The following is a 23,074-nucleotide window of genomic DNA, read 5'->3' as shown; positions in this document are numbered from 1 at the left end:
TGGTAAGGACATAATTTCTTTATCTGATGTTGTCAACCTTCCATTCATTCTTGACTGATGGGACAGAGTCCTCAGCTACTTTTGAACCTGGGTGGCCCTAAGGAAGGATGTTCCCGAGTACCATAAAGCCAAAGGATGCTTTTCCCTTTGAGACCATGTCTAATTTGTAATGACTGATAAAGCTAAGAGGAGTAGCCCATGTTGCAATTGCACATATTTCTTCCATAGAGGCCTTGGAATGAAAGACCGCTGAAGTAGAAACAGATAGTACAGTTGTGTACGCTTACCATAAATGTAGATGTTATGTATTCACTGTTGCAGTCATCACACGGGGGTTATCTGCCTGCAGGTAGCCCTCAGTCAGCCCGAATACCAGAGCCTTACTATTTCTGAGTCGGTTGCTGTCGCTCCAGGACTGACGTCAGGTCGTCAGGGGTATAAAAACAGGCAGTCGACTGCATTACATCAGTTTTTCTTGCCCCAAATGTCAGAACCCCCCAAATAGGAAACTAAATTATGGTGGAAAAAACACCATCAGTAAAAAGTAAATACCAAAAGCCCTGTAAGGGGGGAGTAATAGATTTAGAGAAAAAGAGAGACAGAGACAAGGGGGCTGGAGGGTAGGAAACCAAGAATGGAAAAGTGAATACACTTGAACATCTACATTTATGGTAAGTGTACACAACTGTACTATGTTCTTCATAATTCACTGTTGCAGTCATCACACTTGGGTTGATTCCCGAAGCTGAAGAATGGGTAGAGGCAGTCAAGAAGTGTTGGGGCTGGCTAGTATGCCCTGCAGGACTGCTGTAGCAAAATCCGCCCTGGATTTGGAAAAGATAGGCAAGGTGGTAATGCTGGGTGCTCCAGGTAGCAGCTTCCAGAATGTCCCTGGTAGGGACTCCCCTGAGGAATGCTGTAGAGGTAGAAGTTGCTCTAGTGGAATGTGTTCTGACCCCCTGAGGGGTTGGTTTCCCATGGTGTTTGTAACAGAAATGGATACAGTGTGCTATCCATTTGGAAACAGTTTGTTTAGATATGGCCTTGCCCTCTGCCCCTGGTGCAAAGCTGAGCAGTAGCTGGTCAGATTTTCTGAAGGGCTTAGTCCTGTCAAGGTAGAATCTGAGCTGTCTGTGCATGGCTAAAGAGTGCAGGATCCTTTCCCCTTTATTTTGAGGATTAGGAAAGAAGGTTGGCAAATTGATAGACTGGTTGAAAGCTACATTGGACATCACTTTAGGCATAAAAGTAGGGTTAGTTCTGAGGGAAACCCTGTCAGCATGAAAAATAATGAAGGGTTCCACAGCCATAAGTGCTTGTAACTCAGACATTCTTCTACCTGAAGTGATGGCCAGAAGCAAGGCTGTTTTCCAAGAGAGGAACTTTAACTCTGCTGATGCGGTAGGCTCAAAGGGGGGGAGCGTTAGCTTTTCCAGTAAAAAGTTAAGTTCCCAAGCAGTGGTGGGTGCTCTCCTTGGTGGCCTTAAATTGTTGGCCCCTCTCAGGAACTGTTTTATGAGAGGGTGAGAGAAGAGAGGTGGCTCTGTGTTGTAATGAGTCGAGATGGCAGAGGCATGGATCTTCATGGAAGAGAAGGAAAGGCCTCTGTGGAGTAGATCTGCTAAGTAATCCAGGATCAGCACAGGATTTCCTTGTACTGGGTTTTCTGGCTTCCAGAATGACATCCCGTACCTGCTTGCTTAGGCTGGCCACTGAGGGAGAATTCAAGGAATAAGCCAGGCTGCAAGGTTCAGGGTTTGCAGTTGCGGATGCAGGATCTGTCCCTCCTGCTGAGTGAGGAGGGTTGGGATCTGAAATAGATGCCATGGTGGCACTGGTGACAAGCTGCGCAGTAGTGGGTACCAGTGCTGGTGTGGCCAGTCTGGGGCAATCTGGATTGCCCTTAGTCTGTCCTGTCTTGAGTAGTATGCTTGAAAGAAGAGGCAGAGAGAAAAGCATAGATTGAGAGGTTTTACCCACTGGAAGGATAGGGCATCCACTTGCCATGCCCTGCTGTGAGGTGTCCTGGTGCAGAATTTGCTGATCTGGTAATTGTAGAGGGAGGCAAAGAGGTCCACCTCCAGTATCCCCCATTTCTGGGTTAATATGCTGAAAGCACTGGGGTCTAATTGCCACTCGTGTGGGTCTAGTAGATTTCTGCTCAAGTGGTCTGCCAGAGAGTTTTGTCTGCCTGGCAGGAATTGAGCTTGCAGATGAACATGCATGTCCAAGGCTGTGTTCGTGTCATGGCTAGCCTGCAGAGTGGGTTCCCCCCCTGCTTGTTAATGTACCACATAACTGATGTTGTCTGTTTTAATTAGCAGGGGTCCAGGTGAGAGTAGGGATCTGAAAGCTGTCAGAGTGTGCTGAACAGCTAGCATCTCTTTTTGGTTGATGTGCAGATGAATTTGACTTGGGATCCAGTGGCCCTTAATGCACTTGTCCCCCAGATGCACCCCACACCAAACATAGTCTGATGCGTCTGTGGTTAGGGTCTGGACGGCGTGGGGTTGTGTAAAGGGAAGCCCCTTGTTGTGGTTGCATGCTGCTGCCCACCAAAGAAACTCCATCTTTAGACAAGGTAAGACAAGTATGATGGTTTCCAGGTCCTGAGAATGTTAGTACCAGACTTTTTAAGTACCACTGAAGTTTCCTCATATGCAGTCTGGCATATGGAATTAGTAGGATGCAAGAGGCCATGAACCCTAGAGCCTGCAGGATTTTCCTTGCAGATAGCTGGGTTCTGTTGGCCATTTGTGTGAAGTAGTCTGTTAGATAGGCTTGTTTTTCTGGAGTCAGGAATGCCATCTGGGAGGCTGTGCCCAAGCTTGCTCCCAGGAATACAATCTTTTGACTGGGGACTAGTTTTGATTTCTTTTCGTTGATAGTGTACCCCAGGGAGGTTAGAAGGTTCTTTACAAATGTCAGGTGTTGCATCAACTTTTCCTGTCTGCCTGTCTGAATTAGGCAATCTTCCAAGTAAGGGTATATTTGAATCTTTCTCTGTCTGCAATAGGCAATGGCTGGAGCCAGGCATTTTGTAAAGGCTCTGGGAGCGGTGGATAAGCCAAAGGGAAGTGCAAAGGAACTGATAATGTATAGATCCTGCCCTGAAACGTAGATATTTCCTGCATGATTCTCTGATAGGGGTGTGCAGATAGGCTTCTTTTAGGTCTAGGGTGGCTAACCAGGCCTCTTTGGACAGCATAGGAAGAAGCTGCTGAAGGGTGAGCATTTTGAATTCTGGTACCACCAGGAAAGTGTCTAGAATGGAAAGATCTAGGATTGAGTGCCAAGTGCGCTCTTTTTTGGGTACCAGGAAAAGTCTGGAATAAAACCCTTGACCTATTTGTTCTGCAGGAACAAGGTAAATTGCCCTTATGGACAGCAGGGATAGAACTTGGTTTTGTGCCTCTGCCCACTGGTTTGGAGGAAGGTCTGGGAACCCTTCTGGGGTTGGCAGTGAGTGGAAGTAAAATTTATACCCCTGGGATATAATGTTAAGGACTCATTGGTCTTTGGTGATGGAGGTCCAGTTTTTTGCATGGTGGGCAAGTTTTCCTCCTAGGAGCACGAGTAATTGGGCAAGGGTGAGGAGTGGAGTTGACAAGTCATTGTGAATTCTTTCTGTAAGGGGGTGGCTTACCACTCCCTGTTTTAGAAGTGGAGGTACTCCATTGCTTAGATCTCTGCATACCCTGAGACTGTAATCGGGGGGGGGGGGGTCTGTTTCCCCTGGGTCAAGTTTGAGATAACCTTGAGGGGGCTGGAAAGGACCAATGTTTCAAGGGGCAATGCCTACTGAATCTTGGAGGCTGCACCTGCAAAAAATCTTTGACTGTCTGCATAGACTTAGTTTTTTCTTCCATCTTTGTTAGAGCCTCTTCTGCTTTGGTGCCAAACAAATTGTCCTTATTCAACGGAGCGTCTAGTAATTTTGTTTTGACATGGTCTGGCAGGGTCTGTTCCTTAAGCCAGGCATGCCTTCTCAGTACAGAACCAGTGACTGCTTCCCTGCAAGATGCTTCTAGGGCATCAAACCCACACTGCAAGGTATGCTTGCTGACTTGGCTTGCAGAATGCATAAGCTCCTGTAATTCTTTATGTTCTGCAGTCTGTAAAGGTAGATAATTTTTGCTTAACAAGTTCCATAACATGTTGCTGGTATTTCAGCATGTGAAACTGGCATTTCAATGCCCTAATGGCTAGAATTGCAGAGGTGTATACTTTTTTACACCATCTGTCTAAAGCTCTGGAATCCCTGTCCAAAGGGGTGGGATTCTTAGCTTTAGTTGCTTTTATACCTTTAGGCCCTTGGGAAATGACCTCTGGGTCAGCAGTAGGATTGCTGTAAAGAAATTTGAGAGAGTCAGGAACTCTGCAGTACCCGTCTGCTTTCCTTGGTGCAGGGGGTAAAGTATCAGGAGTCAGACTGGATTCCATAAAGAAATCATCCACAACATCCAGAACAGGAGGGATAGCTGAAGGTCTATGTTGTGGCAGATCTAAACAATCTCTTTTTGGACTGAGGATAATCCTGGCATTCCCAGTGGAAATGCTCTCAGTATGAAGGGTTTCACAAAAAGAGAACTCCTCTGGAGGGGAAGCAAAGGGAATGGGAGTCCTCTGCATCTGAATCTTCATAAGCAGATAAAGGCATGTCTTCACATTCAGAACCGTCAGAGTCGTCGGACTCGGTCAGTTAAACCTGCTGGGGACAGGTCTCTTTCTCTTAGCAGGCGAAGGCTGGCTTCCCCTAATCAGCATGATTAGGTCTTCTGCCATTTTAAGCATCTAAGAATTGTGGCAAGGAAGCAGGTGCTTGAGATTGGGTCATAGGTTTTTTAGGCGTAGCTTGTACTCTTGGCCTTAGAAACTCTAGTTTTAGACAAAGATTAAGACACAAAAGTTGTCAGTTTGTGTCAAGTATCGGTAATGCGATGAACTTCCTCAGAAGCCAGTGCCTGCTCAGCGGCTCAGGACCCATCCGAGGTATAGACATCCGCAAGTTCCGTAGTCAAAGAAGAGTCTCGCAGCATACCAGAATCCAAACGGGTCTCAGTAGCAGCCTGCAAATCCATTGAAGTGGGCATCAGGGGGTGCGAAAGCTCCTCAAGGAGTACCGGCTAACTAGCGACTAGCTTAACGGAAGCGTCGTCGGCAGTTTAGGACCTGTGCGGTCTGTCTCTGTCTTTATCCTTACTTTTTTTGGAAGATCAGTAGTCAGATGGCTTACCGAAGCCATTTCGGAATACGGAGATCTAGAAAGTATTTAGTGACAATAAGGGCCCGACGACAAATAGTTCTGGTGTCGAACAAAGCACAAAACGACAGCAAGGAACGTCATGGTCCTGGTCTAAACAGGTGACGCAGTAAGAATGGAAATCTCGGTGTGGTATTTGCTTTCCACAGGCAAGACAATTGTTAGCTTTTTCTGAAATTGGTTAGAGCAAGAAAAAAGGATCCCCAATAGGGTACTTGGCTTTAGAAGACTTCAGGATGATTCAATTTGGAAAAGAAAACTCAGGTAGTGGCCAACCGGCACTCGTGCGAACTGCTTCTGCTTCGGGCTCCTTGGCAAGAAAGACTTATGTAATGGCGTCGGCTGCCTATTTTTATACTACTGATGATCTGACGTCAGTCCTGGAGCAACAGCAACCGACGCAGAAATAATAAGTCTCTGGTATTCGGGCTGACTGAAGGCTACCTGCAGGCAACTTCGCTTTAACATGATCAAGTAAATTTTGTTCCTTTTAACCAGGCATGCCTCCTAATCACAGATCCAGTAATTGTGGCCCTGCAGGAGGCTTCTATGGAATCAAAACCACATTGCAAAGTATGCTTTCCAACTTGTTCAGCTGCATGCAATAATTCCTGCAATTCTTTATTTTCTGCACATTCTGAAATTAACATTTTCTGTTTCAGCAATCCCATAACATGTTGTTGGTACTTAAGCATATGAAATTGACAGTTTAAGGCCCCGATTGCCAAGGTTGCAGATGTATAAACCTTTTTTCCCCATCTGTCCAGTGCCCTTGAAATTCTGTCAGATTGGGTAGGATTTTTTGCTGTTAAGGCCTTAACTCCCTTTGGACCCTGTGAAATAGTTTCAGGATCAGCAGCAGGTTTTCTAAATAAAAATTTATGTGAGTCAGGGACCCTGTAATATCTGTCAGGCTTACTGGGAGCTGGAGGTAAGGAGTCAGGGGACAAGCTTGACTCCGAAAATACATCATCCACAATGTCCTCCGCATCAGAATCCTCATAGGGTGGTATAGATAATTCCTGATCAGAAGAGGAATCAGAAGAAATAGAAACCTGATCTGAAGATTCATAATCAGTGTCTTGCCTAGACGTCTTATCAGGAGGGGGATGGGTACCCATGATCAAGGTAATAAGGTCTTCAGCCATTTTGATCATCTCTTTTTTAGGCATAGAGGCCTGTGCACGTGGCTCATGCATCAGTTTTTTAGTTTTAGAAGTTGCTTTTGTCTTTGGTTTTGCAGCTGTCGGTTTGATATACAAATGTTGAGGTCTGAATACACCCTCAGAAGCTGGTGCCTGCTCAGCATCTCTGGACCCATCCGAGGGAGATACATCCATCGATCCAATACCTTGAGTATCTTGTGGCATGCCGGACTCCACATGGGTGTCAGTAGAGGCCTGTGACTCAAAGGTAGCGGGTATCGGGGGCTGCGAAAGCGCCTGAGTACCGGCAAACCGGCGACTGGCTTAAGAGAAGCTTCGTCGGTTTTGGATCTCGACTGCCTTTCTCTGTCCTTTTCTTTGTGTTTTTTATGTACTCCGGTAGTTGGACTGCTATCAGACGACACTTCTGGGTAGTTAAATCCGTTTCCAAAATACTTTGATGCAAAAATACACAGACGCTTAATAGTGCGTTGGTTAAATCTAGCACAAAACCGACAGACAGGCACGTTGTGATCAGGGCCTAGGCAAGGAATACAGTATAAATGGAAACCCTTATGAGGTATTTGCTTCCCACAAGTAATACAATTAACTTTTTCTGACATTGGTAAAAAGCAAGAAAAAAGTTTCCCCAATGGGGTACTTACCTTTAGTGAAGACTACGGTTCTGAAACTCAGACTCGAATATTTCAGTAGTCGGCCGACCGGCACTTGCGAAATGCTTCTGCTTCGGGCACCGTGCATGTTTTATACCGCTGACGACCTGACGTCATGGAAGAGGAGACGGCAACCAACGCAGGACCCAAGACTTTGGAATTCAGGCCGACTGAGGGCAACCCTGCCAGCAGATTACCCAAATGCAATGACTGCAACAGTGAAACACGAAGAACATTGGCCTCGTGCGGGGTCCATGTGCCTTGGACAGTCTTTCCAAGATAATGCTCCCCATCCCATCTAGGAAGCATCTGCGGTCACTACGGCTTTGGGCGGAGGAGGAGAAAAGGTGCGACCCCACAGATTTTCTTCTGGCTTCATCCACTAAGATAAATCTTTTTTTTTTCAGCAATTTGTTATTAGGATTGGGCGAGACATCAAATGAATTAGAATTGACCATTGTGATGCCAAGAGCTATGGAAGCAGCCTCATGTGATACCTTGCTAAGGGTGCTAAGCTTACAGTTGTTGCCATGGTCCCCAGAGTTTGCAGTACCAGGGGAGCAGGAACTTTGTTTTGTGAAATGATGGCTTGAACTTGTGACCTTAGCTTCATTAGCCTGTGGAGGGGAAGGGAGGTTATGCAGGAGATTGTATTCAGTCTCGCTCTGATGAATTCTAGATCCTGTGTAGGAGTCAATTGTGAATTTTGCTTGTTTGAGATACCTAGTGCCGCGGCGAGGTGTAGCATGAAGTCTGTGGCGTGAAGTAGTAGATGCATGAAGTGAGCTGTGAGGAGCCAGTCATCTAGATATGAAAACACTCGGAATCATCACAGTCTCAAGTGAGCTGTTATGACTGCCATGCATTTGGTGAACACCCTGGGGGCTGTGGTGAGACCGAAGGGCAGTGCTTGAAATTGGTAATGACTGGCAGACAGAAGCCGAGATATCTTCTGGAATGCTTGTTCATCTTTATGTGGTAATACGCATCCTGAAGATCTATACAGCACATCCAATCATCCTTCTCCAGAAAGGGAAGGATTGACTGAACTGTGACCATCTGGAATTTTGTCTGTTGTACAAATTTGTTTGATAGGCTGAGATCCAGAATTGGCTTCCAGTCCCCTGTCTTTTTTGACATTAAAAAGAATCTCGAGTAAAATCCGGATCCTGTTTGGTCTGGTGGGACTTCTTGGATGACTTGGTGCAGTGAAAATCTTCCCTGACTGTTTCCAGAGATAAGCAATTGGGGCCTCCTTTCAGGAGTGCTGGTAGGGTTGTCCAGAGAAGGAATCTCTAGAGCCCTGATTACACGGATCCCCTCTGCCATGGGGAGGACATCTTCCAGTAGAGATCCCCCTTTGCTCTGGGGGGAGTACTCACCACATGTCGCTAAAAGGCCCTTGGGATTTTTTGAACCACATTTTCCCACTCCTCTGATTCCTAGAATAGGGTCGTTGAGAAGCAGAAAAATGAACGCCCACAGCAGATAGGACCTTTCCGTCCTTCTTACACCTGGCTAGCGTGTCTCTAACTTTTGGGCCAAACAACGAGGAGGCGTCAACCGGAGCATTGATAAAAGAAGACTTCAAAGGTTCTGCTAAGTCACACAAGTGCATCCGGGTATGTCGCCTTATGGCAGTGCCTGTACTCGCTGACCTAGATGTCCCCTCGGCTGCATGGGCGATAAGCCGCATAGACAAGTTTGAAATTTATCCCAGAGTGACAAGCTGTGAGCCAACCTTGCCCCGAACCTCGTCTGATACTGCTCCTGCAAGGGTGTCTGAAAGCTCAGTTATCAGATCCCTTTGGAGTTTAGTAAAATGTGTCAAGAAGTTCAAGGACCTAATAGTGAAGATCATCGATGGAAAAAACCCGCTTCCCAAATCTGTCTATTATTCCAGACTCTCGGTTGGGGGACGGACAGTAGAATTATCCTTGGCGAGTTCCTTTTTGGTAGCTGCCGCCAGCACCATAGCATCCATTAATAGACCCTTTGACCAATGTGGCTGATCTTCTGGGGCAGTTAAGATTTTATCTGGCCTCCGGGGAATAGGGTCTATGGAATCAGGAGCCTTCCATGCCCAATGAACAATCGGCTTAATTAGGTCATCAGCAGGTGGGGTCACCCGGGAAGTAGATGGGCGGACACAAAGCTTGCAAGACACAAATTCCTCAGAGGATGGGTTAGATGCCTTCGAAACATCCCTCTGTTTTAGTATTTCTAGGATGTCTCCAAATGAGACATCTTCAGGGTGTGACCGGGGAGAACCTTCCTCTTCGTCGTAATCTGTGTATTCGGTGACTGATTCTTCTAGAGAAAAGAGGTGCTTCCTCTTGCACATCCTCTTACGAGGTGGCTCTTCAGGAGGAAACTCTGAAGACGACTCCGAAGGGGGGGGGGCCCTGAACAGGGGTATCTTACAGCACTTGTGCCCGCTGTCCAGACGTAGTAGATTGTGACAGCTGCAAGCCAGAGGATACAAAAATATGGCACTCTGATGAGGAAAGGAGCCAGCTGGGAGCCTGCTGAGGCCAAAGCTCTCTCCATAATCCGGAAGGCAGGCCCACCTGAAGAGAGATGGGAGCCCGGAACAGAGAAAGACAACCTTGGAACCGGGGTCACACCCCACTCAGATGAGCCACCGTCCAGAACAGGAGACGGTGGAGGGATCGAAGCTACCAAGACCCAAAAAAGGCACCAAAGAAACAACTGGAACCATACCAAGGGTCTCGGAACAGACAGCCGAGTCATGGTCCCATGTGTGCAACGGATCCTAAGGAGCTATACACAACAGAGACTACCTCGGTGCTGAGGTGAGGTGCACCGTCGGCACCGAGGTAGCTGGTACAGGGAACATCGACGTGGAGGGCTCCATACTTTGGAAGGAGTTTGAAGGAGGATAAAATGGTGGAGTCTTTGTACAATAAGCCTCGGCTCCGGGAGGGAGAGAGGTCTGCGTAGGTGTGGGAAGACTCCTGGCTGCCAAAAGTTGGTCTACCAATCTAACTATATCTAATTCAGATAGACTCCTGGAAGAACGGATTGACATTCTCAAAGGGGACTCAGGCCTATCCACAAAGGGGATGGGGAGTTGACCCAAGGACGGGTCCACAGAAGGGGAATATCTAGCCCTGGGAAGTATTACTTGTTCAACTTTTGACACCATTGGCTGCTGTGCAGAAGGGGAAACCGGTACTGAATGAGAACAGTGATGCTGATGCAGAAACTATTGCCAGTGCCTAAGAGGTCGCTGGCACCAAAACAGTGGTCGGTGCTGAGGAAGTCTGTAACGGTTCCATAACCACTGGTACCGAAGGTGCTGATTCTGTCAGTTTAGGTATTTTGGCCTTCGGTTCCAAGGAGGCGGATGGAACCTGTGATTTATGAGGCTTTGTCTCGTGTGCTGATGGAGAGGTTGGCACAGAATGGCTTTTTCTTTCTGTGTCTGTCTGAGGATTTAGAAGACTCAGCCTTAGAGAGGGCTTCACTAAAAGAACATTTCAACAAGCCTTTCAGGATGAGCTTGTTTCATCTCTCTGCTAAAGTACAGGCACTAAAGCCCTGACAAAGTTTACATGTACTGTCTAAATGTGGGGCACCCAAACAGTACATGCAACAAAGATGCCCATCTGAATTGGGCATCTTTCTGCAACAGTCCTAGCATTGCTTGAAACTGGACGCCCCTTTTTGTTTCTCTGCCATATTAATTTCACACTCGCATACAGACAGGCAGAAAGGAGAAGGAAAATAGAAAGACTTTTTTTTTAAAGGTCTACCAGCAATGGCATACCAGAAATACCCAAAGGAGAACGAGAGAGAAAGGAAGAAAATACCAATGATGACATCCAAAGATTACCAATGGTAAAAAGGAAGGGAAAGCCTGTTACCAACAATGGTAAACTAGAATTACCTTACAGTAAGGGGATAGGTAAAATACAGTAGAAGGCAGTCAAACACAAATAGTAGCGAAACTATCAGAGAAAACAGAAGTGACTTTTCCTCAAAAAAAAAAAAAAAAAAACGCTAGAGAAAGCACTAAAAGAACTAAATAAAGCACTTAGCTGAGAGTATCGGCTGATGTGCCCAATTTTCAGAGCGGAAAACAAGATCCGAGTAGTGGAAGAGGGGTATTGTGGGTAGAGCCTTAGCTCAAGAGTTTTTGGCAGGGGTGAACTATGTACAATGGCCAAATCGGTTCCAAGGTGGTCGGAACAGAACCCATCACTCATGAATGAATGAAGACTGACATCAGATCAAGAGTTAAAGAATGTCTTCTACATCGAACTGCTCTCCATGTAATGGTTCATAACTGGGGTCTTAAGTTTGCACCTGGGAACCCAGTAATCTTCTTAATTGAAAGCAAATATGTCTATTTTACTAACCAACGAAAACCTCAATAATAGTTAACTTACTGCACAGCAATCAGTGTATACTTATAAACACGCAAAATGCACACATGCATGTGCGCGTGCACACAGATGCTTTTTCATATTTACTGCTTATATTAACTTTCATGTTGCTGATCAGTCTTGTAAGATGATGAAAGTATATCATGTAAATGTCACACTAATATTTTTCTGGAACCGTATACTGTTATAAACTGGAGCTTTTCTCTCGAGGCTTCTGCTGAAATGGGCTCTACCTAGTCATTTTCCCAGTTAAATATTAATAGATATATATATAGATATATATATATAAACTGAAAAAAAAGCAATAGCTTATTAATACTTACTGTTGTCGTAGATGGGATTGGAGACTACAGGCTGAACAGATACAAACTGGCCACTAAATGCATCTCTGATAAACACCTGGAAGCAGAGTCGGACAGCATTCATATCAATTTCACGGATACCCTCATCTTGTGAAACTGCAAAACACAGCAAGAAGTATTACTCCTGGCACCACAACCAATCATTACAGAGCAACAAAGAAATACTACGGCTTTCAAAAGCACCTTCCCTTTTAGTTTCTCAGGTCACAGAGGTCAAAATAAGCATTTTTTTTTGTGTTTTAATAAAGATGATGTTTAAAAAAATCAACATATTCAACAGAACTAATGTAAATTTACTACATGGATCAATTACGTGTTACACAATACATGTTGAACTAAATATCATAACACAGTTAATACCCTTCACTGGACAGAAGAGGGGGAGGAGGGACAGCCTAGCCATTGAGTTTTTATTCTTCTCCCTCTAAAAACATAATCCATGGAGTTACTGAGAATTCATGTTATGGTACCCCCTCCAAATCATGTGGTACTGCAGTACCTGCTTATTCTTAGTCATCGAAGTGAGGGTTGGGAATGCTCTGTTGTATTTCTGTCTAAATGCACACCTGTTCCTATTCATGCTAGGTCTCTGAAGATTTATACCCAGCCTTTCTCCTCAGTGTCTTTTCCTTTACTTATCTAGCAACCCAATATTCCTTCCATCTTTCCCAGTTTTTGGGTAGTTGCACTCACATTCCACCTTTGTACCAAATGTCTTCGCTCTCACTTTTTTTTTTTTTAAATTCCTCCTCCTAATTCCTCAACTTCTTCAAACCTTGGTGACCTTGCCACCTTCCATAATTGGATAACGAATTTCATTGGTGCATCCATCAACAGTGTAACCAGATGTTGAAGAAGAGTAGATAGATTTACACAGTGTCATTACGTCCCAACGTAAAAAAAACATATGAATAAGAAGCAACTCTGTCTCAAACCCCCCTCTAAGGAAGTCAAGACTCTTTTTCTCCCCCAAATGGGTGAATACATTCATCAGCCTATGTAGAATAGAGAAGTATTTGAGTAGAAAATTCAAAGGAAATACTGCTATTCTTCTAGCTTTGGTGGCATACCTATGTAATCCACATATTCTGACCCAAACATTCCTAGATCTCTCTCTGCCTAATTTGTAAGCCTAAATGTTCTTAATCTTTAAGATATTAGAGTTCCACTCGGAGTTTTCACTGCCCAACTTATCAATCCTTTCACTTTGAAGGGATAATCTTTGGCTTGTAATAAAAAGGTAACTAACTTAGGTTGAATTAATGCTGCTTACCCATAGTCTTTCTACTTTTTTATGAAGCCCTATAAATTTCAGTCACAATGGGTTCCATAAACTAAACTCCTATTTAGTCTGCTTCCAAAGCTCACCCATCCTAACCTGTTGCCAACAGAAAGTGTTGGTCCCTTTCAGTAACCAGTTCCTGAATCCTAGCTCCACAGTCCTGTAACTCTAATGAGGTGTGCATATTCCCTCCAGGGTCCTTAGCTATGTATTTTGAAGGGTTCTCAATGTCAACTTGGGAAAAGCTGGAGAAGCTTTTTTTCCCTTCAAAACTTAATCTGACAGAGTCATCGTGTCTGTCGCCGCAATCCCATTACTATCCGTTTCCAAACAACATTCTAATTTGGCATCTGCAAGAGGTATAACAGTAACAGGTTCAGGCAGGTTGCCACCTACTTCTATCAGGGCACACAGTTTTCCTTATACCATCCTTGGTCTTCATCCCTCTCATATGAAATCCCTACAGGTACTATTAAGTTTCCTAGTGAACTTAACTGCCCCTGGAAGGATCAAATATATTCTACATTAAGGGTAGAGAACACACTATTTCAGAGATTGTACTTGCTAATCCATCTCTAGTGGGATTTCAAGGTCCAGGTATTTGAGAGCATCTGCTCTATTCAAAAAAGGAACATAGGAACAATACTAGGCAAATGGTCAAAGGGTCAATATGAGACCTAACCATATACACCTTTAAGAAGACAAGTTCTTACTACCCTTTACAAATAACGAACATGGCCTACTTCCCAAACCAAGCAGGGCCATATATCATAACCCTGGTGTAAATTTATGTCTACCCATCTAATCACTGAGACTAGCCTTAAAGGCCCAAAATGTAGTACTTTGCTTAATCTGTGGTGGTGATTCATTCTGCAGACTATGAATATGTTGAGTTAGGAACCTATCCCTACTGCAAGACTTACTTATTTGTTGGTCCAAACTACAGTTCCTAGCACTTACCCTAACAGCAGATGTTTGAATGTCTCACTGCTGTAGTAGCCTTTAGTCTACACAGGTTGCATCACAATAACCATCCAGCTTCCAAAAGTTCTAGCTTCCTCCCAAACTTTCACTCTAACTGCAGACTGGTCAGCCCTGCAGAGGAAATCAGTAATTAGAGTGAAGCTTTTTTCAGGACTTTCCTGCTATCATGTGAAGAAGCTCAGAGGCTTTAAAGGAGCATCAACCAGCCTTCGGCTTCATTTCTAGCAGATGAATTACAGCGGGGAACCCTTCCACACAGAATACTGTCCTTTTAAGAAAAAAAAATGTATTTTAAAATAGGGCTTTTTAGCAGTATTTTCCCTTTAAGAAAGGCAGTATCCCTTCTAATATCTGAACTCAGGAGCTGCTGTTTTTAGCTCTAAGCTATTTGGGGAATGTACAGTTGTATCTTACCATAACAATAGATGTTCTTCTCTTCACTGTTGCAGTGTTCTTCACAGTGAAGATCTCCTGCCAAGGATAGCCCAAACAACTGGCTAGTATACGAAAGCCTTTAGACCTTGCATGTGCTGTACATCACATATATGCTCCCCATACAGAACATAGGGCATAAAGGCAACATACAAATGCAGTTACCTACAACTGAATTGCCTCAGAAGACAGAAGTCTTCATAGGACAAAAAAGACCATGCACATCCAGGAGGAGAAAATGCCAATGGAAAAAGGAGACCCTCAGCCAGAAGGGGAACCAAAGTAAAATCCAAAGGATAAATGGGGGTTGGAGACAGGGAGAGAATACTGCAGCAGTGAAGAGAAGGATTTTACACATCTGTACTATGTCCTTCTATATCACTGTTGTGGTATTCTTCTCAATAGGGAGAGTATGAAAGCTCAATAAATGGATTGGGAGGTGGAAGGCAGGGAAAAGCCTTCAACAAACTCGTGCAGAATAGTTCAAGCAAAACCTGCTGTTACACTAGGAACCATATCCAATGTATACAGTTTAGTAAAAGTATGCACTGAAGACAAGTAGCAGCTTCATGGATAGAATTGTCCAATCACTTGAAGAAAACACCAGAAGAGGCAACAGCCCTAGTGGAGTGAGCTCTAGCAAAAGTAGACAGGCATTTGTCTTGAAATGAATAACAAAAAAATGGCCTTAGAAATCCAGGAGGAGATGGTTTGCTTAGAAACAAACAAACTCAACGCCCTGGGATGAAAAGAAACAAAAAGCTGTCCAGACTTATGAATGGCCTTTGTTTTATCCAAGTAATGCCTGAGCAGTCTGTACATCCAAAGTATGCACGGCCCTCTCACTAGCAGATTAAGGACAAGGAAAAAAGGAAGGGAGTTGAACCGCTTGATTGAGGAGCAACTCATTGACCATCTTGGGCATAGAAGACAGAAAGGAGTATTAGTACAAAGGGACACACTGTTCCTGTGAAAAAAACTAAAAAAAAGGAATGCCCATAAGGGCCTGAAGCTCAGAAACCCTCAGAGCAGAAAAGCAAGTAATAAGACAGTCTTCTGGGTACAATGTTGCAGAGAAGCTGAACCTTCAGGCTCAAAGAGAGTCTGGGTCATTTTTTCTAAACCAAAATTAAGGTTCCAGGGAGGAGAAACACACTTTCTTGGGGGCCTACGATGCAGGATGGCTTTGACATTAGGTCTGTTTGACTTCAAAGCAGACGAGCAGAAATAACTTACAAATGGCCTTTACAGAAGAATAAGCCAAACCGGACTGGAGCAACTCACACAAATAGGAGAACCAGAAGGACTCCCACTGAAAACTGATCCTGATTATCAGCATGGCACCAGACAGAATCTTCCATTTGGACATACAAGACTTTCCAGTTGTAGGTTTTCTTGTCTCCTGTAAAACCTTAAGCACATCCTCAAAAAAAGAGGTGCTTAAAAAGAATCAAAACCGTATCATCCACAGTGTCAGTTGAAGACTGAACAAGTGAGGATGGATGAGTTGCCCTCTGTGAGGAGGTCCAACTGGTGAGGTAACATGTAATTATTGCACCTGGCCAGATGCATTAAGGAGAACCAGTGCTATCCTGGCCAAAAGGGAATCACTAACAAGATTTTTCAGGAGTCCAACAGAATGTTCTGCAGGACTCTTGGAAGTAGAGTAAGGGGAAAGAATGCATAAAAAAAATCCCCCTTCCAAGGAAATGAAAGGGCATCTCTCTTCCACACCAGATGGCATGGCACTTTGGAAGATAAAAGACGGCATTCCTGTTCAGAGGGGAGGCAGAAAGATATACCCAAGGAATACATGTCTCTGTGAAGCATCCATTAGTAAAACCCATATTTTGGACCTGCACAAGGTGCCTGCCACCAAATTCTTCTCTTAGGGAATATACACTGCCTGAAGAGTTAACTGACAACAGAGACAGATCCCAGGCCTGCACAGCCAACCTGAAAATAAGGCAAGATTTTGTTCCCCCATGCTTGTTGATATACCACATCACTGTGGTGCTGGTCCATGTAAACCTTCATAGTGCCTGGAAAAGAGCATGGGGTGAAAAACCAAACCAGAGCACTCAACTCTAAATCTCTTTGATGTTGATATTGTCTGACCTCTGATGGGAGAGCTAAAGACCTTAGATTTTTATTTCAAATTACCACAGCAACCACCCCTCCCCCCATCTGAAGAGTCTGTGAATATTTTTTGAAAAGGATCCGGAGGCTGAAAGGGCATGCCTGGGTTGAGGAAAACTTTTGAATCCACCACTAAAATTCCCTCTTTAGACAAGAAAAGAGAGTCGCATTAAAATATAAAGGGTGGAAAGCCAAACTGAACTGAGGTTCCACTGAAACTTCCACATGTGCAGTCTGGCAAGAGGGAGCACTGGAATAGCAGAGGCCATGAATCCCAGGGCTCAAAGACATACTCTGTCTGGAAGAGCAGACAGAGGAAGAAGCAAGTGAAAGAAAGCTGTCCAGGACAGAACTTTTGGAGGTGTAAAAGAAGCCAACATTGGTACTGTCTAAATCCTGCAACCCAGATACACATGGTCCTGAGAGGGAGTCAAGACAGACTTTTGAAAGTTGATAGTGAACCCCAGACTTTGGAGGAGAGATATTGTGAACTTCAGATCCTGTAACAGGCAAGTGGGAGAAGGTGCCTGAAGCAACAGGTTATCTAGATAAGGAAAAATCTGAATGCCTTGGAGCCTGCAAAAGGCAATCACAGGAGCTATGCATTTTGTGAATATCCTTGAGGCAGTAGAAAGCCCAAAGAAGAGAATTAAAAATGAGGGGAATAAACAGAGAAGCGTAAAAACATCCTGAAAAGAGGGTGAATAAGAATATGAAGGTAAGCATCCTTCAAATCCAGGGACACTAAAAAAGCCTGGGGTAGAATGTGAGGAAACAGGGTTTGAAAAGTAAGCATCTGGAAGGTAGGAACCTTGAGAAAGGTGTTGGGCAAGGGAAGATTCAGAATAGGTCTTCAAGTGCCCTCCTTTTGAGGGGCCCGGAACATCCTGGTGCAAAAAAACTTTCCTAATGGAGGAGGAGAGGGGACAGGTTGAATAGTTCCCTGGTCCAACAGGGCTTCAAAAACATCTCAAACATGATGAAGCTGTCCCAGAGAAGGTTGGGGAATCCCTGAAAAAGGAGGGAGAGACTTCCACACCATGAAGTAGCCCTGACATTTTATAGATAGAACTCAAGAATCTGAGGTGATGATATGCCAGTTTGGAAGACAGAGGGACTGCCAAAAGGACAAGATAATTTGGCCAGTGGGGTGGGGGTGGGGGCAAGAAGTCAAAGAAGCAGGCCTGTTTGATAACGGAGGCTTCTGAGCCACATCAGCCTAAGAAGGCTTAGCAGGAGTAGCTAACCTACCATACTTCCTGCATTTGGTGGCCTGACAAGTTTGCCTGCGAACAAAAGCAGACCTAGTAGGATAGTCCCTCTGGAACTTAGGGATAGGGGATACAAAGATATGTTCAAGATCTTGCAATGCTTTACCTTTTTCCTGAAGAGAGATGCATCTCAGCAGCCCCAAAGAGATTTTATTATTTGAATGAGCATCCGGCAACCTTGGCCTTAATGTCTTCAGGTAATGACTACAGGTGAAGCCAAGAATAATGCCGCATGACAGACCCAAACACAGCAGTTCTGGAAGATGCATCAGCAGCAGCATCATAGCTACACTTTATAGTGTAACGAGCCACCCAGGAGGAAGAACCTAAAATATATACAGCAGAAGATTCTGATTCAGAATCAGGGAGATCAGAAATGACCTGACAAGTCTGGACAATCAAGGCCACAGCATATCTAGTCATATGGCTTTGATAGCATGAAAGACCAAAATAGAAGCAGTATAACTCTTACTAATTCCCTCCACTGCCCTACTTTCTTTACCTGAAGGCAAAATTTTACAAGGCTTGACAAAGGAGACTGACACCACAGTAGGGCCAGCAGAAGGACATTTTATTAACAACTGACAAACCTCAGGAACTTTATAAGAGGAGGCTGATAATCTGGAGACTTGCAGGCAGCAATAAAGGTGACTAACAAGGAAACCCATACAAGAGGCACCGTGGAAGGGTTAGGAGTATCCATCTGAAGCAGCTCATAGGTGTTTACTAGGCTAATGACCACAAGGGCCTTTTTAAGCCTAGCCATGCATCCCAAATCCCTGACAAGTTCCGATACCCTTGATAAGTGTAAGCATGGGCCTGGGAGATGAACCATTTATAGGTTACCTGTTTGCATTAAAGACATACGTACCAAACCAGAGATTAATTTCTGGTTTCCGATCCAATTGTCCAAGTTGCACTTGGATTGGGTCAGGGAGAACTCTGCTTCACATGGATGGGGATCCTGTTCCATAGACTGGGTAGTCTCTGGGATACATACCTCTCTCTCCAGCAGGTGCTATTTATATCACAGGCAAAGTTTAAATCTTTAGAACGTGCAACTCTGGTGCAGTTTGCTTTGTGGATATGCAGGAGGTCTATCAGAGTGGGGTCTGACAATGCCCTGTATGCCAGGCATAGATCTCCCCTCAAAAGCCTGTAGGAGACAGAATACAGAGATAGGGCCTTGAGGCAAGTCTGCAAGGATATATTACTTATGCCCTGTATTCTTTTAATAACGAACCTCTGTGGACATTCCAGTTGTTGCATATGCCTGGTTAGGTACATACCAACGGGGGCATTGTACTCAATGACAGGTCTAACGAATGCCAAATACAGTGGAACAATAACTTCCTTGGACTTAGATGGCATACCTTTGTTTATAAGTTGTGCAATATAGGATGATTTCCTCACCACTGCAGACAAGTGATGAACAAAGGCAAGATTACTATCTGTGTGTCTCTCTAGTCCCTGACTACTGGGTCAACTCTATGGGGTGTGTTGTCAATACGATAGTTACCAGGGATGGATGACTTCCCAAAGGATACTACTATGCATTTCTTGGCATTTAGTTTTAGTCCAAGGCTCTGACACCAGTTGTTTGTCTGTGTCAGGCCCTCCTGGAGAAATTACAGTTGTGTACACTTACCATAAATGTAGATGTTCAGGTGTATTCACTGTTGCAGTCATTACATTTGCGTTATCTGCATGCAGGTAGCCCTCAGCCAGCCTGAATATCAAAGTCTTGGATCCCTGCGTCAGATGCGGTCTCTTCATCCAAAACTAACCTAAATGTACATCCAAAATACCCCCTTTTTCATCCTCATTAAGGTGCTGCAGGACCAAAAATTTAAAACAATGTGTGGAGTTATTCACTTATATGTCAAATAGAAGAGTGGGGAATTTTAAATGTAATGCCTGTTCTTTTTGTCCACATATATTTGAAACTGGTAATTATGTTAAAATTAATGGACGGAGGCTGCATATTAGGGGCCATTATAATTGTAATAGTAAAAGGGTGATTTATAAGGCTAAATGTCAGGAATGTCCCATTTTTTATATAGGTAAAACTAGTACGAAATTAAAAACTAGAATGGGTGAACATTTAGGTGATGTCAGGCATGGTAGGGCAATCAGTGCATTATCTAGACATATAAGTGAATACTCCACACATTGGGTTAAATTTATGGTCCTGCAGCAGCTTAATGAGGATGAAAAAAGGGGGTATTTTGGATGTACATTTAGATGCATTAGAACTGAGATGGCAATTGTTTATGGATGCCTCTAGGTATCCAGGCATAAATTAAACTATTAGTATTGCCAGTGTTCTTAAACTTGATCAAATTTCAGGTTAGTTTTTGGAGGGTTTCGTTTTTAGAAATATTTTTGGCTTTTTAACTTATTTATATATATATATATATATATATATATATATATATATATATATATATATATATATATATATTTTTTTTTTTTTAATAGAAAACAATGTAATATTTTGTAACTAATGTTTTTAAGATTTTAAATATGTGTTGGTGAATTATGGCCTATTGGAAGCTATGATATTGCTTTAAGAATTTTAATTGGTTTAATTGAACAATTGATGGGTGTATTTAACTTGGTTGGATAAGGTTAATTTTTTGTTCTGAAGAAGTCTCTGTACTGGAGAGGAAAGCGCTTAACTGTTTGTGGAATAAACTTGGTGTCCTTTGGAGTGCTCACTTTCTTCTGTTTTATTCTGTGACCATCTAAGTAAGCCCTGCAAGACTGCAGTGGCAAAACCAGCTCTGGATTTAGAAAACAAAGGCATGTGGTAATGCTTGGTGAAGGTATGTACAGAGCTCCAGGTAGCAGCTTCTAGGATATCCCTGGTAGGGACATCTCTGAGAAAGACTGTAGAGGTAGCCGCAGCCCTGGTGGAATGTGATCTTATCCCATGTGGGGTAGCTTTTCCTTGGTGCTTACAGCAGAAATGAATGCAATGGATTATCCACTTAGAAATGGTTTGCTTTGAAATGGCCTTATCCTCTGCCCCTGCAGCAAAGCCAACTAGCAGCTGTTCAGATTTTCTGAGAGGCTTAGTCCTGTCCAAATAAAATCTAAGTTGTCTGTGCATGTCCAAAGAGTGCAGTATTTGTTCCCCTTTGTTTTGTGGATTTGGGAAAAAATTAGGCAAATGAATGGACTGATTAAGGGCCACACTAGACACCACCTTGGGCATAAAGGAAGGATTGGTCCTGAGGTACACCCTGTCTGCATAGAAGATGATGAAGGGCTCCACTGCCATGAGGGCCTTTTATTCAGACACTCATCTCGCTGAAGTGATGGCTAGAAGGAAGGCTGTTTCCCATAAAAGAATTTCAATTCTGCAGTTGCAACTGGCTCAAAAGGAGGTAGGGTGAGCTTTTCCAATAAAATGTTGAGGTCCCAGGCTGGAGCAAGGGCTCTCCTGGGTGTTCTTAAAATTTTGACCCCTCTGAGGAATTGCTTTAGCAGTGGATGAGAGAAGAGGGGTGGGCTCAGTATTACAATGTGCTGAAATGGCAAAGTCATGAATTTTAATTGACGAGAAGGAAAGGCCCTTGTGGAGCATCTCTGTTAAGTACTGAAGAATATGCGGTAAGCTGGGCACCGTTGTGCCCATCCCCTGCGTCTGGCTCCAGGAACAGTACCTTTTTCACTTTTCAGAATATGATTTTCTAGTACTAGGCCTCCTTGCCTCCAGAATGACATCTAGCACCTGCTTACTGAGGAATGCTATTGGAGAGCTCAAGGAATTAGCCAAGCTGCACAGTTCAGGGTTTGAAGCTGAGGGTGCAGAATCTGGCCCTCCTGCTGGGACAGCAGGGAAGGGGTCTGAGGCAGGTGCCATGGTTCCAGCAGTGACATACTGCGCAAGAAGGGGTGCCAGTGTTGGCGTGGCCAGTCTGGTGCAATCAGTATTGTCCTTGGTTTGTCCTATTTGACCTTTAGCAGAACTTGAGAGAGGAGAGGCAAAGGGGAAAAGGCATAAACAGAGGCTTTCCCATGTGAAGGACAGGGCATCCACTTTCCAAGCTTGACTGTGGGGAGTCCTTGTGCAGAGCTTGTCCAATTGGTAGTTCTGAGGGGAGGCAAACAGGTCTATCTCTGGATTCCCCCATTTGTTTCTCAAAAGGTTGAATATCTTTGTTTGCAGTTTCCACTCATGTGGATCCATGAGATTTCTGCTTAGGTCATCTGCCAGTGAATTTAGCTTGCCTGGCAGGAACTGAGCTTGTGGGTGCACTTGGTAGCTCAGCGCTGTGTTACACAGAGCCATGGCTAGTCTGCAGAGAGAGTACAAATGGGACCCCCCCCCCGCTTTTTATGTACCACATAACAGTGGTGTTGTCTGTCTTTACCAATTGTCCTAGAAGAATGTGGTCCTTGAAGGCTTGCCAGGAAATTTTGTACAGCTAACATTTCTTTTTGATTGATATGCAGGTGCATCTGACTCTGGTTCCATTTGCCCTCAATGTACTGCCCTGCCAAGTGAGCCCCCCCCCCATGCATAGTCTGATGCGTCTGTTGTTAGGGTTTAGGTGGCAGGGGGTAGAGTGAATGGGAACCTCTTGTTGTATTAGCAGGCCTCTGCTCACCAAAGGAACTCTGCCTTTATACAAGGAATGATGGGGATCACTGAGTCCAGGTCCTGAGAATGTTGACACCACAGGCTTTTTAAATACCATTGTGGTTTCCTCATATGCAGTCTTGCATATGGAATTAGAGGAATGCAAGAGGCCATGAATCCCAGGGCTTGCAGGATTTTCCTTGCAAATAGCTGGGTCTTTGTGGCCAGTAGTTTGAAGTAGGCTGTTAAATAAAAGTACAGTTGTGTACACTTACCATAAATGTAGATGTTTGAGTGTATTCACTGTTGCAGTCATTACATTTGGGTAATCTGCTGACAGGTTGCCCTCAGTTGGCCTAATTAAAGTCTTGGGTCCTACGTTGGTTGCTGTCCCTTCTTCCGTGAAGTCAGGGGTACAAAACATGCAGCCGATGCCATTACATTAGTTTTTCTTGCCCCAGATGTCAGGTGCCCCCCAAATGGGTAGCAAATAAAATCAAAAACACAAAATATATACCT

General features: G+C 44.2%; 1 protein-coding gene across 2 annotated transcripts in view; it reads right to left on the bottom strand.

Moving 5' to 3' along the window:
• Positions 1 to 23,074, bottom strand: part of LOC122804127 (putative transcription factor p65 homolog) — a 2,378,992-nt gene that overhangs the window by 1,146,316 nt on the left and 1,209,602 nt on the right. For both annotated transcript variants that reach the window (XM_044073775.1, XM_044073774.1), the window contains one exon: positions 11,818 to 11,952. In XM_044073775.1, coding sequence (XP_043929710.1) covers positions 11,818 to 11,952 — 135 coding nt within the window. The remainder of the gene's footprint in view (positions 1 to 11,817; positions 11,953 to 23,074) is intronic.

This window comes from Protopterus annectens, chromosome 6.part0 (assembly GCF_019279795.1).
Source record: "Protopterus annectens isolate FY-2018-M chromosome 6.part0, PAN1.0, whole genome shotgun sequence".
Classification (NCBI taxonomy): domain Eukaryota; kingdom Metazoa; phylum Chordata; order Ceratodontiformes; family Protopteridae; genus Protopterus; species Protopterus annectens.
The sequence above is the reverse complement of the archived record's forward strand: the minus strand, read 5'-3'. Positions and strand labels throughout refer to the sequence as shown.